We start from the raw sequence: 15,591 nt of genomic DNA on the forward strand, positions 1-15,591 counted from the left end.
TTCGCAGTCTAATTGACAGTCCTTGTATAGCATTATTTGAGGTCAGGGTGAGCATTGTGTTTGTTATGAATATAGCATCTTAATATCTGTTCTTCATTTGACAAAACAACACCGTCTCCTACAAATGAAGTCAATGTGGGGCTTTTTACATGCGTAACAATACATTCAATGGCAACATTCAGTGTAAACACAGAGAGCACTGTGACATTCACACAGTGCAATGGAAATAAAAGGTGTGTTGTTTTACCTGTTGGAAGGGATGCATAAGCATTTGCCTTAATAGTGGTGTCATTTCAGGATAATCTCCTCCACCTGAACTGTGGATCATTTTAATCACTCAGCGAAAACACTTAAGAGCATTTCAATGAAAGGAGTTTGTTAAAAGTTGTATGGAAAAGGTCTGTGCTTTTATGGTGTTTTATTCAAAAATAAGAATGTGCACATTTTCACAGTATGAGACAGAAAGGCAATAAAGATGCATGCCCACTGCCAGCGCAGTGTCTCATCAGGGTGCGGAAAGAATTTAGTCAATTCGATTCACTAAGCCTTAGAGTTTGGCCTTTGCTGATCCAAACATTTCTAGGGGAAAAATGTGTTTTCTCCCCGTCTCTTATCAGGCCAGAATATTTAAAAATGTGGCTGCAGCAGCATGCCTAGTGCAGCTCAAGTAGGAAGTGTTTGTGGCAGCAGTGACCAGATTTTAAATGCTTGAGGATCAATAAAAAAGTGGGCTGCTGAGGCACAGCCTTTTGTGTGAGAGTGGAATGGATTACAACAAAAAATTGACAAAAAGGTTCATATTGGATCTGTACCTATCTGACTGAGAATTATGTATATGGTGCCACTTCATTCATTCTCAGCTGGCCTGCAATTCTTGCAGCAAAAAGGAGGTACATAAATACTAAACAGTGAAGCAAATAGACCAAACTACTAGCATTTTAAACATCAGCCCCCGTTTACACAGCAGGGAGACTTCAATCTCAGAAGCATCATTGGCTCAAATAAAAGCACTGCGAAAAAGCATCTCCAGGCGGAGAGAAAATAGATCAGCAAGATGAGTGAAAAAGAGTAATCTCCCTGACATATTCCTAATAATCCACCTCCCTCGTGCCGCTCCCCCCGAGCTCACCCAATCATAAAGTGTCAACACTGACCTACAAAAAGGGACTCCCGTCAAGCCCTACATGTTTAAAAACATCAATCACGGCAGACAAAGAGGGTACATTGAATTATACAGTATTAACCTTCAGGGCTTGCATATAAAGACCATAGATTTATTTATGCTTGTGTGTTAAGAGCCTCTGCATTGTTCCTTACAGCAAGCTGGCTGCCAAATTGATGAACCTGCTCAGCCCTCAGCAGGAGGCCAGCATCTTTGATTAATGAGTGTAAACTTGTGGAAAAGGGTAAGAATACAGGAGAGACACGGTGAAAACAATTATTAGTAGAGCAGTCCAGTTTTTTTTTTTTTTCCTGTGTTGGCCAAAAGGCCAAAAGGCCAAAAGAAAAAGAGCCAAAGGAACATTTAAAAAGGGACACTCACATATTCGGTATAACAAGAGAGGCTACAGACATTTTAATATGATTTACACAGCACTGTGAATAATTCAGCAAAACACAACACATCTGGTTACACCTAACACGGCTTAGTAAACCAGAACAAAATAGATATTAGACAACTGAAACCATACACATGTGCAAAAATCTAACAAAACTGATTTACTATGATGTATTGCTTATGGAATTTAAGGTATATGTTAATATAGTATTCATTTCAAGTAATACAATAAATAGTCTGTATTCAAGTGAATGCATGAATGAATAATGTGCCAACCATGAGCCTTAGGAGCATGGAAGAGCAACACCTGCACTATTTTTTAAGATTGTTAAACGTTAAAGGCTCATATTAGAATGCAAGCATAAAGCACCTCAACATTGTTCTCTCTGCAGAGGTTTTCAAGGACATGTGCTCTGAATAAATATGAGGCAAATTTAGTGACCTTCTACCTGTGTTTTGATTCATTGGCAGTTACTGGATGCATGCATAACACATCAAGGCTATGATCTGATTTATCTCGCTTCCTTGGCTACTGAAGCCATTTAAATGATGGACTTTTACCAGGAATAATGTTTACTGCCATTTCAGTTAGGACTCTGTGAGTGTGTGCAAAGGGCACACACAAGTTCATTACTATCAATTAAATCTGTAAAGGCAAATCAGCTCCACTGTGCAGCAAACAAAAGATACCTGCCAAAACAAACTAAAATGACGCAAGTAGCATTTACAGCATCAACATAAGCTCTTTACGGTGTATGAGCACAGTCGCTCACAAATCATCAAGCGCCACAACACCGTTGTGTAAAAAGTGTGGTTGATGCTGCCTGCCATGACGAACTTTAGAAAGGGCCCAGTACAAGTTCATTTCCAGGTTTTAACAATCCGCACGCCTGTTTCTGTATAGATTTTGACATGTCACAGTAGGAAATAATAAAATGAAGGATCGCTGAATTCCATAGGCGCTTCTGTTTTCAGGCTCCTGGTATTGTGCATGCCGGCTCACTGTCACACGGTCAGTGCTTACTCGGACACTTGAATACAACAAAGTCATCGTTAATGTTATTAGCAACAGGCTTCTCCCAACTATGACAAGGTCAAGATGTCTGCTGTGAAAGTGGCCTATCAATGTTAATTTATCTCAAGCATGGTCTTAATTCATTTCAGGGGCAATAGGTTTGTAACATGCTGTAGAATTGGCCTTAACGTAGTGAAACGTGTGTGCGTCTGTGGCCTGTGCGTGTGTTCAGAAATGACAGAAAGAGGTATGGTTTGTTATTAAAATAATGTTTAAAAAAAAAAGTTTCCTACAATTTAGACTGAGCCAAGTATGCCCATCATAAATAAAAACATAGTACACATTGAAGACATTAGGACACTGCAAAAAAAAAATACCCTAAATTCAAAATGAGTTGTGTGTTTGTAGCAGATCAAAATGAGTTGTGTGTTTGTAGCAGATCAAAATGAGTTGTGTGTTTGTAGCAGATTATTAACGTTACAAGGTTTAAAAAGTGAATTACTAGGGCTAAACCACATGTGTGACATGTCATCACAGGAACAGGAAAGTGGTTGGTTTGCAGTTTCATTACATACTCAAGTCAGTTATGAAATCTCACTAGCCCGAATCAAACTCTGCGAAACTTATAACATTTGTGTGACTATATTGCTTTCACTTTCAACGCCACATAAATAAATGGTGCATCATTCCGATGTTTTCCTCCTCCAAAGTTTCATAACTTTGTAACAAAAAAACCCACCGCTTAAGTAGACAGCGATAATCTAATTTAAATACCCCAAGATGGCGAATGCCTTGTTGTTAATATGAAAGCAGGAAAAAAAATGGAGGGTATTGTCATAATCTCAAAGGGTAAATTTCAGGCCAGACCGCAGCTGCAGCATTAGCCGCGCTCTCCTTTAATAGGAAGCAACAAAAAGAGAAGACAGAGGAGGCGGGGGACGACACCAGCCCCGGGCTTTAACACTCATAACTAATTTTTTAATGTTGAATTGAAACATCGTCAAAGCCCACCTGCGTTAAATCCAGTTTTGGTCATTTTCATCACATGCTGTCACAGGAAGCTTGAAGCCACAACAAGCGGTTACACCATGCGCTACTTTAGAAGTGATGCACTCTTGGATCGAGCGTGCAGGGAGTTAAAAACCGATTACGCGTAACAAGATAACTTATGTTCACGTTTGCATCATCAACCGTGGATCCTCAGCGTGGACTAAACGTTAGCTGGCAACAAAGACAAGATCCACGCTGCAAGGTAATGACAAGACCGAGCAGCGGTGCCTTTGCTTGCATGCATGCATGCATGCTCGTCTGCCATGTCTGCCTGTGCCAAGTAACGTTACTGGGTGACATGTTATCGTTTCTCCTCCGAACATTCTTCTAGTGACCAAGTAACAAGCTCCACATGACAACAGGACCTTTTGCACAAAGTTTGAATGAAACATCCGCAAACGCTGCATCTACTTTCACGTGAACTTTTTTTCTTTAACTCACGGAGGGGATAACGCTTCAGTGAGGCAAGTGTAGAGAGGGATGCTACTGGTTTAGCAACACACAAAAAACAACACAAAAAACGTTAGCTTAGCTGTTAGCCCCGGCGACATAAAATCTGTGACATATTCCTGAACGTACGTTAGTGACAAACACCTAGCGAGCCGAGCTGGAAACCGCTGACACAAACTCACCTTATCGTCGGAAAAAAAAACCCGGTGTATTCCAAAAAAGCGAAATGGTGCAAACACTGTGTTGATTTACTTCCCAGGTTTTGCGCAGTTGTTGAGGGGTTTGTTGAAAGAGATGCATGGAGAATGTGGTCAGTGTGATTGAGTCCGGGTGAGAGAGTGTGACCGAGCGTGTTGCTCTCCAACGTTTAGTCTCAGATTGAAGAGAGACTCTCTCCTCCGCTTCAACTCGAGAGAAGTGACGTCAGCTCAGGGCTTTCTACAATGCAAACTTTTGCTCCCCGAAAAGCTGCAGCCAGAGACTGCACATACTGTAAAAACATGATGTGGGTGCACTCCTCATATCTATATCTCCTCTTGTCTGTGTGATGAGTGCAGCTGTAGAGCCACCAGTGTGAAGAAATAAAAACAATATTGGCTACCATAAATTAAATGATGACGCAGGCATTGTCAAAACGGTGTTGATTAATGCTTATTACACTGCTCATCACTCTAGACTACATATATGTAGCCTATAATAGATGCATGAACTCCCTCACAAACAGGTGTATAGGTGCTGTCATTTTCAAGCGTGACAGTGAAAACCATTTTCTTTTGTTAGATGCTACAAATTTGCAAGCTTTAAACTGATTTGAGATATGGTCTGATATGTATTTTACTCCAATAAAGAGCAAAATACAGAGTACTTTGATTGAGCGTAAAGTGTGTGGTTTAATGTCTGAAAAGCAAAGTCGTTTTGATGGTGATTAAGTTGGGACAATGGTCCAGGTTGGTCTTGTTGTTCCACAAACAACATTTAGACTGCAGCATGGTAGAAACAGACACATCAAAGTAAACTCATCCAGAAAAGGTAACATCCAAATTCAGTAAGAAAAACAAGATGATTGTAATTTAAACTGGAAAACCAATTAATAAGAACAAGTTAAACATTTAAGACAGGTGCTCTTTTACAGTGCAACAGTGCTGGTAAATACAGAAGGCACACACTCATTTAGACTGCCAATAACTGTATCCACATACTTAAACATTGATGTGTGGATCACCTGCCGCAGAGGAGTCCATACCTTGTTTTAAAGGGAGCAACTCAAGCTCTTTATTTAAGGGATGCTAGGTATTAATGTCAATTATATAACATTTTTGTTAAATTTGTCTGAAAGTATGGACTGCTCAGATCAGGTCACAATCAAATGACGGTGAATATGCCAAAGAGAAACAATTAACGAGACATTACAATACCTTTCGTTCACCCAATAAAGTAACTCTAGTTGGACAAGGACTATCTGTCTTTTTTGTCTCACCACTAAGGAAGCGTTCCATCTGCAACAGGAAATGTGGTGCGTTTTATCATTAGACTCAAGAGCAAACATTTACAACACAGTGTAATCGAAACAATGTAACAGAAACTGTATCGCCGGTGTGGACGTATGTAATGCTGTAGATCGGTGTTTGAATATCACAAATGATATATAGCTTTTGTAATGAATTACTATAGAATAAGATCAATATGTGCTTGTTCTTGGAGATTAGAATGAAGGTAATAAGATTCCAGTGTTTCATTTCATAATTACAGTACGTTGCGACATGCTGTGTTTCGTGAAAGATGTGTTTAGTGGATGAAGCGGATTTCAATTCATGGCACTGGCACGTTTGCCATAGCACACTGTACATGAAGCTGAGCTAATATGATACAGCAATTAAGGCACAAAGGCATGTTTTGATTAAAGATGTGGGGGGAAAAAATCCTTTTACATAGAATTTGTTTCTGTAGATTTTAGACGCTGCAGTCACAGGAGTGGACTGAGTGAAACACACACGCCTGGCTGGATTAACACACAGTGAGAGAGGGGAAAACATGATTTGATAAATGTATCACCCGAGCCACAGGATACCTGGGTTTTTAATTGTATTGGACAATCTTCATTAGGGAGAATGAGTGATGCAAGAGATCAGGACTAGCTTCACTTTCAAAAGCCTTTTCTGGCCATGGTTTTTCATATTGCACAATCAAAATGTCAGCCTACCTTGGTCATTTGTAACATAGTAGTCGCAGCCGATGGCTGCAATGCAGCAGCATGCTGGGGGAAGGGCAAACAGTCTGTCTCCTTTTAAAGGGATTTTTAAAGAGTCTTGATTAGAAAGTATAATGAGGTACCAAAGACACAGCAAAGATGATCTCTCTAGAGACTGATGGAAAACAAATTAAGATGGTGCTTTTGTTTTTAATTATTATTTTTCTATCAGTCCACAGAAAGCTCAGTATACCCGAAAGGCACAGGAGTTGGACTCTCTGTCACAGATTTTTTTTTTTGGTCCTGACATATTTGAAGAATAGAGATTTTAATCATGTCAGCACACGATGCTCTGATCCCTTTAACACCAAAGCCTTCCAGCACTGCACATGCATTTGATATAGAAAATGGCACAGTGTCTGAGCTAAAAAACTGGGTACATTCATCGCTTAAGTTTGGTCGGTCATTGTGCAGTCATCTTAATATGGCCTTTGTTTCCCTCTGTTAATTGGAGCATGTTCCAGGATAGTGAATGGGGGGGAAACATGAGACTTCCTGGACATGAGAAACAGATGCTCTACCCTACTGTGCACAGACACCTTGCCCAGGAAAGACAGGAACATGAATAGAGGATGAGCTGAAAAGGAATAACTGATATGTAGTCGAGTCCTGAGAAAAAGAGACATGGGATTGTGGTGATACCAGAAAGACAGGAACGAGTTCTGAATGATTTGATCCTTTTGTATTTACAAGTTTAAGACATCGTGAAGCCTGATGAAGTTTGTTGACGCACAACTTCAAAATTCAGTCTTGATGAACGTATGTCTTGTGATCCAGTGTGGCTCTCATTTTCATTCCATTTGTCATGCTACTGTACGTCATATCTTATTCATGCATACCAATGTCCATTTTAATTAGTCATTGTGGGTCAACGTAGACCTCTTCCTGCTTCAAGCAGTGCCATGGCAGATGTGAAGAATGAAATTCATGTGCTTTTATTTGAGTGGAAATAGGCCATTAGAGCTATTGTGAGGAGGAAAAAAAGCCCCTCTATGGTAATAAAATACACACACACACACACACACACACACAGTTAAACAAAAAAAGACAATGTTAGGGATGTTACAGCATAAATCACTTAAGCTACATGTTTACAAAAAAAATAAATGATTATGCCTCAAAAGGTTCGTAATTAATTAAATTCAACCCCATTATTTCCCAAAAAAATCAAATGAGGCTTTTCAGTGTATTAGTGTTACAATTAATTATCATAATTACAATTATGATTATTCTGCCAGTGCAGGAAAACACATTTAAGAAAACCATCCTTTTACATGTCAATACATGTTTTTCTCTGTTGGAACTGTAAACAAGAGCATTAGCATTACAACAAATTACAAATCTGTAGGTTCAGCAGGCCTTATGCAGCTGGATAATCATCATTATTCATTCTTAACTAATTCTATTACAATTGCTAAAACATCTGAGATGAGGGCGGCAATTCAGAGAATAGACTACGATGTGTATACTGTTTACAATCACACTCCAAGCTTTCTAAATGTGCCATTAGGAGTTCCATTCAAACGGAGGCTTACACACAGCATTCAGCTACTGCATCGCTTTAAATGATATACTTTGTTGCTTACAAGTGTGAATCCCTCTTTGGCAAATATGGTAAATAAACACAAAAATAAATATCCGCTTGAATATAACCAATTGAGTCACTTTAAAGGGCCCAGTCTGTACATTTCAACTGCTATACAATTGAAGTAATGCATGTTAGAGCAATGAATACACATCAGTTTAGTTTAATGTTTCTCAACCAACGTTTTGACTATACTCCTTCTTAACTTTGACACGTATTCAGTTTATGAAGTCATATTGATATACAGTAAACAAATGTGTAATAAATCCTTACAGATAGATATTGTTGTCCCGTCATTATTATATCAAGACCTGTCAATCACTTCCAGACTGATTTGGTTGTGTTTTGATTTGTAGTGGTTGGACTTTTGTTCACATTTGAATCAGAAAATGAGCCTTTAAGCTGTTTACTCAAGACTCTTTTCAAACGTCATGCGTTTCTGTGTTTGGTGATTGGAAGAGGAATTCTTTAACCGCACCTTGAGAGAAGCAACAGTTTATAAGATATGACATGACTCCACACTGCAGCCATGCTCTTCTGTAGCTCAGACCCTTTCTGCTGTCTGGACCTTCATCTTGCATAACATGTTAATTATTGGACACATTAATTTTTTAATCATCAAGGACTTTCACCTCAGCTTGAAGACAAGATAAGCTTTCTATAACTTTACACCGGCTCTTCGGTACCTCATCTACTATTCCGTGGTATTTGTTTCCTCTAGAGACAGGTATGTCATCTTTATAAATATGTACTCCTATAGATTATTGTTCAACAACAAATACTCACACGGCCATCAAACGGATTATCATCCATGTTTCCGGACCTCATTAACTAGTAGAAGAAAATCCCTCCCAGCAATGTCAGAGAAGTGACTTGACAGAAATGTGATTCACTGTCCCACCTTGTGGCCAAATCTAGAAATGACCTGCTTGGAGGAAAAAGTTATTGTTATGGTTCTCTATTAGTGCACTACATCAATAAATGTTGGTCCACAAATGCCTTTGATAGTTCAGCTAGATGTAAAAAACATTGATAGAAAGCACTCAAAAAAGAAAGAGACATACACAGAGAGACATGCAGAGATTTAAAGAAAATATTTTAGATGACAGACTTCTGGGAAGTCTAAAATTAGATGTGCATGACTGGAAAGGAAACATGTTTTTTCGCTTCCCTCAGCTCTGTTTTATCCCAGCCCACGCTGAGATGTCAACAGAGCCACTGGACATTTGAAGGGAGTGGCAATTTTCAGATGACAATGATTTAGATATCCTTTCGGAACCAATTAGACTCTATCCCCAATTTTGGTGTCCCGATTCGTCCGTCTTCTCCTCAATCATGCACAACATACAGTTAGGTCCATAAATATTTGGACATTGACACAATTTTCATCATTTTGGCTCTGTACACCACCACAATGGATTTTAAAGTGCAGACTTTCAGCTTTAATTTGAGGGTATTTACATCCAAATCAGGTGAACGGTGTAGGAATTACAACACATTTTATATGTGGCCCCTCCTTTTTAAGGGACCAAAAGTAATTGGACAAACTAACATAATCATCAATGTAATTGTCACTTTTAATACTTGGTTGCAAATCCTTTGCAGTCAATGACAGCCTGAAGTCTGGAACCCATAGACATCACCAGACGCTGGATTTCATCCCTGGTGATGCTCTGCCAGGCCTCTACTGCAACTGTCTTCAGTTCCTGCTTGTTCTTGGGGCATTTTCCCTTCAGTTTTGTCTTCAGCAAGTGAAATGCATGCTCAATTGGATTCAGGTCAGGTGATTGACTTGGCCATTGCAGAACATTCCACTTCTTTGCCTTAAAAAGCTCTTTGGTTGCTTTCGCAGTATGCTTCGGGTCATTGTCCATCTGCACTGTGAAGCGCCGTCCAATGAGTTCTGAAGCATTTGGCTGAATATGAGCAGATAATATTGCCCGAAACACTTCAGAATTCATCCTACTGCTTTTGTCAGCAGTCACATCATCAATAAATACAAGGGAACTAGTTCCATTGGCAGCCATACATGCCCACGCCATAACACTACCTCCACCATGCTTCACTGATGAGGTGGTATGCTTTGGATCATGAGCAGTTCCTTCCCTTCTCCATACTCTTCTCTTCCCATCATTCTGGTACAAGTTGATCTTTGTCTCATCTGTCCATAGGATGTTGTTCCAGAACTGTACAGGCTCTTTTAGATGTTTTTTGGCAAACTCTAATCTGGTCTTCCTGTTTTTGAGGCTCACCAATGGTTTACATCTTGTGGTGAACCCTCTGTATTTACTCTGGTGAAGTCTTCTCTTGATTGTTGACTTTGACACAGATACGCCTACCTCCTGGAGAGTGTTCTTGATCTGGCCAACTGTTGTGAAGGGGTTTTTCTTCACCAGAGAAATAATTCTTCTGTCATCCACCACAGTTGTTTTCCGTGGTCTTCCAGGTCTTTTGGTGTTGCTGAGCTCACCAGTGCGTTCTTTCTTTTTAAGAATGTACCAAACAGTTGATTTGGCCACACCTAATGTTTTTGCTGTCTCTGTGATAGGTTTGTTTCAATTTTTCAGCCTAATGATGGCTTGCTTCACTGATAGTGACAGCTCTTTGGACTTCATATTGAGAGTTGACAGCAACAGATTCCAAACACAAATACCACACTTGAAATGAACTCTAGACCTTTTATCTGCTCCTTGTCAATGAAATAACGAGGGAATAACACACACCTGGCCATGGAACAGCTGAGCAGCCAATTGTGCAATTACTTTCGGTCCCTTAAAAAGGAGGGGCCACATATAAAATGTGTTGTAATTCCTACACCGTTCACCTGATTTGGATGTAAATACCCTCAAATTAAAGCTGAAAGTCTGCACTTAAAGCACATCTTGATTGTTTCATTCAAAATCCATTGTGGTGGTGTACAGAGCCAAAATGATGAAAATTGTGTCAATGTCCAAATATTTATGGACCTAACTGTACATATTTAGCAGAAATGCTCTAGATCGCACAAAATGTAGGGTGCTTCTTTTTTCTCAACCTGCGTATTTTTGACACTTCTGGACAACCCAAGGCTGGAAGGTAACATATGACTGATAACATATTACTACAAATGCTTCCTGTTACAATAGAACTTTCTGACTCGGATCAATTCAAGAAAAGCCAAAATAAGTCCTTCTTATAGTCAAACATACTTTATTAGGAAAAACACACAGGGGCTCGGATCCTGCACAGTTAATCTCAAATATCGCACAAAAGCATGCATGCTGTTAAAAGTGCACAACAGTATTAAGAGGGGTATTTTACACAAGAAAGTCTTTTGGCTTCATTTTCAGTATACCCATTACAAATATTGATTGTCTTCATTGTCACAGAAGGATCTATTATTTTCAACACCAAAATCAAGATCACTCTCCTCAAAAGACAGCAATGATAATATCAAGATTGGATTTAATGGGGCAGCAAGGAAACACAGAAAAAGAGTACAGAGAGGACAGAAGAGCTGTGAATGTAGATCATTTTCATGACGACCACTTAGAAACTATCCTAGAATGAATGAAGACAGTTTCATCAGTGTTATGATTGTTGACAAAACGTGTCTTTACTGGCCATATTCTGGTTGGTCTCACACCTTGTCACAATAAAAAAACCGAAGCCCAGGACAGAACGCAAGGAAAATAGCCAAGACGTTCTCTGGCAGTATTGGTTCAGGGCGGCTGTTCATTTCAAAATCATATTTTACCTGAAAAATATTCGGCTTTACGCATTGTGCAAACCTCTCTCACTGGCAACATTTACATGCGTGGAATAACAAGGCAATTTCTCAAGCTGTAGCTGGGTTTATGTTCCGATCGAGCTATTTACATGGATGTGCCCTTAATAGCCTGTCATTTGGCGTTCCTGTTTCTTTGAATACTGCTTAAAAAGGGGACACTCCACTGGTTTGAAAGACATGAACATTACAAGGCAGTCAGGGTCTAACGCAAACATGAGATTGGTTGCATTATGTGAAATGTAGAACCCAGCATTTTTTTTGGAGCTTGATACATATTAGGGACTAAACATCAGGTTGTCTTAGTCTTCGATGCATCAATTGAACATTCTTATTTCAATCTCCCTCTTGTTAGTCCCCAAGTTTGTGGCAATGCAATACTAAATCACTGAACATATATGAAAGCTTTGCTCTATATTTGATCCCTCCCTCTTTCAATGAGCAAAAGCAAGTTACTTTTAATATGCAAGAGAGAAATAATTATCCTAAAAGTTGCCTGATAATAATGATGTTACACTTGACATGTAGACCAAGCTGTTGATGCACATATCTGAAAAAAAATGTACAGATGATTCTTTGTTAGTGCAGATGACAAAAAAGCAGTGAGATGTTTATGTGCCACAGTGAGACGCTAGTGTTAAAAGTAACCTTGACATGTGTTAATGCCAAACTACTTTAGTTTTAAAGTGGACTTGGACTATGCATGAACACCCACCCAGTGGGGAGGGCCTGGTGCTTCCTGGAAGAGAGATAGAATTCTCCTATGGCACGCTGTCAGTCTCCTCCGCCTCCACCAGGCAGGAGCGGTCTGTGTCCAGAACTCGGAACGGAGGGTGGTACTCAAATGCTGTGAGGATAGTGGAGCCAGGATTGTGCTTCTGGTGCAGGAACCAAATAACCGCTGAGACTCCCATGATAGCCACCACGCTGAGAATGACCAGGCCGGACAGCAGTGCGCTCGATTCTGGAGGAGAACAAGTAACAATGCAAGGAAGGTCACTGCTTTAAAGAAATCTCTGAGGAATAACTAAAGAAACAGCAAAAACAGCTCTGAGGTTGACTTACTCGGCTTGACTTCCTCTGCCTCTGAAGGGGGAAAAAAAACAACAACGTGAGGCAAGTGGAACACAATCCCAAGCATATTTTCTGAAGTCACTGGCTAAAATCTTAATTACATACGATGCACTTTAAAGATTAAACAACTATTCAACAGGTCTACAGACATTTTGGCCTTGAATGTTAATTCTTACTTTGATCTGTCTCACAGACCACTCCATTCTCTGCCTGATCCAGGCAGCTGACATTTTCCCACTTTCCCGTGTTGGTGTGCAGAGCCACACACGTATCCAAGGGCACGAGGTCTGATGGAGAAGCGCGGTCCTCCCAGTTACTGAATCCCACTGGTTGCTCGCCGAACCACTTCATGCTGTCACCTGACAACATAAACCGATCAGTACTTATAACGGGCAGCGAGAACACAGCCACTGTCACAGGTAATGTCAACCTTGTTAGCGTTTCTCTTTTGATTTGCCTCAGGTCTTCCTCTAGCATTTACACAAACTGCACTGAACTGTGTTACAACACAAAATAATGTTGAGAGTAAATGTGTTTCCCTCCACAGGATTTACATTCATTGAAATGTGATTTAGAGCTTCTGGTAGCTCAGCATCCCCCACAAGGTGCCTTCAAATAACAGGATTCATGCCGGGATTTAAAGACAAGGATGAGGTTGGTGTTGTCATACAACCTTTCAAAAGAAGCTGGCATGAAATATGAGGCAAGCTTACAGACAGTGCTCCATATTGTCTAAATCAAGAAAAATGGAGAATAGACACAGCAGACAAAAAACCCCTGAAAATATCTGAGATAATCTTTACTCGAGTTACTCAAGAGTAAGGCTTTCGCGCTTAACTTCAAAGCTGACATGGACAGGAAGTCCGAAAAGTACTAACCGAAACCGAAAATATATAGACAAGTTGACCTTGAGTTAAAAAATGTTTGTAGAAATAAGAGGAAAAAAACGATCACTTATGATTTATGGACTTTGAGACAGAACACTTTATACATTTTACAAACATCTGAAATGAAACCTTTGAAGATTCAGTGTCGGTTTTCCACCTAGCCATCTCCAAAGAATAGTTTAAAAAGTTGTAATTTTTCCTTTTTGATTGTTAAAGAAAACCAGATATTATCTTATGGAAGTTATCCAGCATGTTTTCACAGTCCTCCGGTCACATGATACTTACTGCTTGTGTCATAATACAGTCCCAGCCAAATGTTGACATTGTTTTTCCACACCTCCGGGCTATATTTGATGACAAAGTCGTTCTCCTCAGCACTCTGGATAGTCAAAAGCTCTGGACAAAGCAAAGCAATATATGATAACCAAATCACACTCACACATTGAGAACACATTTTTTTTTAGATATTTGAAAATAAAATGTCTCAGGTACCAAACCCTTGGCAGAGGGTTTTTGCTCTCTCGAAAGTGTAGCTTTTGATTTTGTCTTCTTCTCCGTGGACGAAGTGGTAACATCCGTCTCCAAACGGCACCCAGGTGCGTCCATCTGCAGGGCAGTCTGAGGAGAAACCATGGAAAGATTTGACCCCTGACCCATCTAGAATTATTTTAGCTGAGTGCATCTGTGTAGGAGGATTGAGAGGCCACAGGAGGAACTTTAACAAAAAAAACACCTCGTGAAATATGTGACTTAAACTAACAACTATCCAAATAAACATTGGAGCCACTTTACATCTACAACAGCTTTGCATCATGTCTGTTTGGATAGTTACCGTTCTACAACCTCCCAACAGCCTGTACGTGTCTGCGCAGTTGAAACTGCCCTTGTGACCACTGTTCCTCATAATCAGTGCGGACTATGTCTGTGTTTGGCAAACGCTGTCAAGCATTTCTAGACTGTTCCACTTGTCGTCGTCTGTCTCACGTTGGTAGAACAACGCACAAAACACTGGGTTTAAATTTATGTTGATTGCTTTTGCAAAATATTTTTTTCGCAACATAATTTAATTAGCGCATAACTTTAAACGTAGTTACGTGAACGCTACCGTTACGTGTTGCTTCAAAAGTTATGTTGCCATATGCAAAAACAACAGTGTCGACATTAAGGGAAATTGGTTTGCGAACAGTGATATATTTACGGTAAAAATGTTACACGTCTACCTCTGGAATCAGAAGCGTGAGATGTCGACAGAAACAAAACACTAAACAAATACAAGCGCAGAGGGTTACTGTAACACAGGCCTACGCAAGGCTAAATTCATCGGCTATGTAAGGGTACAACCATAGCTATGCCTGCACAAAAAAAGAAAAGATATCGCGTAAATGTAGCAGCTCAGAGCGAGGATTCAGATTGAAACTCTTACCTCCCGTCAAACCCAACTGCAGCTGAACACACAACACGAAGACACTGACTATTAATGACAGGGAGCGGTGATTTCTCTTCACTGACTCCATGACAGCAAAGACGAATGATCGTGTAGCACCAAACTAGTTTTCTGACTGTTGCTCGACTCTGGTGTCTGCAGCAGCAACGTGAGCGAGATCCCACCCACACATGCAGCCAGTACGGCGGCTCACAGAAACGGCCTCATCCCTGCACTGATAAACACAGTGTAAACCAATCTGCACTATTTTCACCTCGATTGGTTTACAAGTTAGTGATCATACTTGTTGTTACATTGCTTTAACATAACTGACATAACAACAACACATACTTGTACACTAACAGTTATAACACAAACTGAGCACGCAGACAATTAAAGGAAATTTTAGGCCAATGTTTGGAAAAGTTTCCTGGTATTTCAGCCATTGTGTTAGTCTGGTTATGTCAAAACAATTATACAGATTATTTTGCACACACAAACCTCTAGGTGGTGCTGTACGCACAGTGTTCATTTG

The 15,591-nt window shown here is 40.0% G+C and overlaps 2 protein-coding genes across 3 annotated transcripts in view; both read right to left on the bottom strand.

The window, feature by feature from the left end:
* The window catches only part of LOC137867313 (bromodomain adjacent to zinc finger domain protein 2B-like), a 46,749-nt gene extending 42,463 nt beyond the window's left edge, over positions 1 to 4,286 (bottom strand). Inside the window, exon 1 of the mRNA XM_068703849.1 lies at positions 4,256 to 4,286. The gene's annotated coding sequence lies outside the window, so the exon portion shown is untranslated. The remainder of the gene's footprint in view (positions 1 to 4,255) is intronic.
* A 6,786-nt stretch (positions 4,287 to 11,072) lies between these two features.
* cd302 (CD302 molecule) lies at positions 11,073 to 15,250 on the bottom strand. 2 transcript variants are annotated; one of them, XM_068703910.1, is made up of 7 exons: positions 15,057 to 15,250; positions 14,126 to 14,251; positions 13,919 to 14,029; positions 12,923 to 13,105; positions 12,738 to 12,758; positions 12,388 to 12,636; positions 11,073 to 12,222 (listed from the first exon to the last, which is right to left on the bottom strand). In XM_068703910.1, the coding sequence occupies exons 1-6, from the start codon at positions 15,145 to 15,147 to the stop codon at positions 12,434 to 12,436; spliced, it is 735 nt and encodes a 244-aa protein (XP_068560011.1). In that variant the 5' UTR covers positions 15,148 to 15,250; the 3' UTR covers positions 11,073 to 12,222; positions 12,388 to 12,433. The 2 variants fall into 2 exon arrangements, with proteins under 2 accessions (XP_068560011.1, XP_068560003.1); XM_068703902.1 differs by having other exon boundaries at positions 11,073 to 12,636; positions 15,057 to 15,249.
* Positions 15,251 to 15,591: the final 341 nt, after the last annotated feature.

Source organism: Cebidichthys violaceus, unplaced genomic scaffold (assembly GCF_023349555.1).
Source record: "Cebidichthys violaceus isolate CVI_PGR_0920_01 unplaced genomic scaffold, fCebVio1.0.p SCAF_11, whole genome shotgun sequence".
NCBI lineage: Eukaryota > Metazoa > Chordata > Actinopteri > Perciformes > Stichaeidae > Cebidichthys > Cebidichthys violaceus.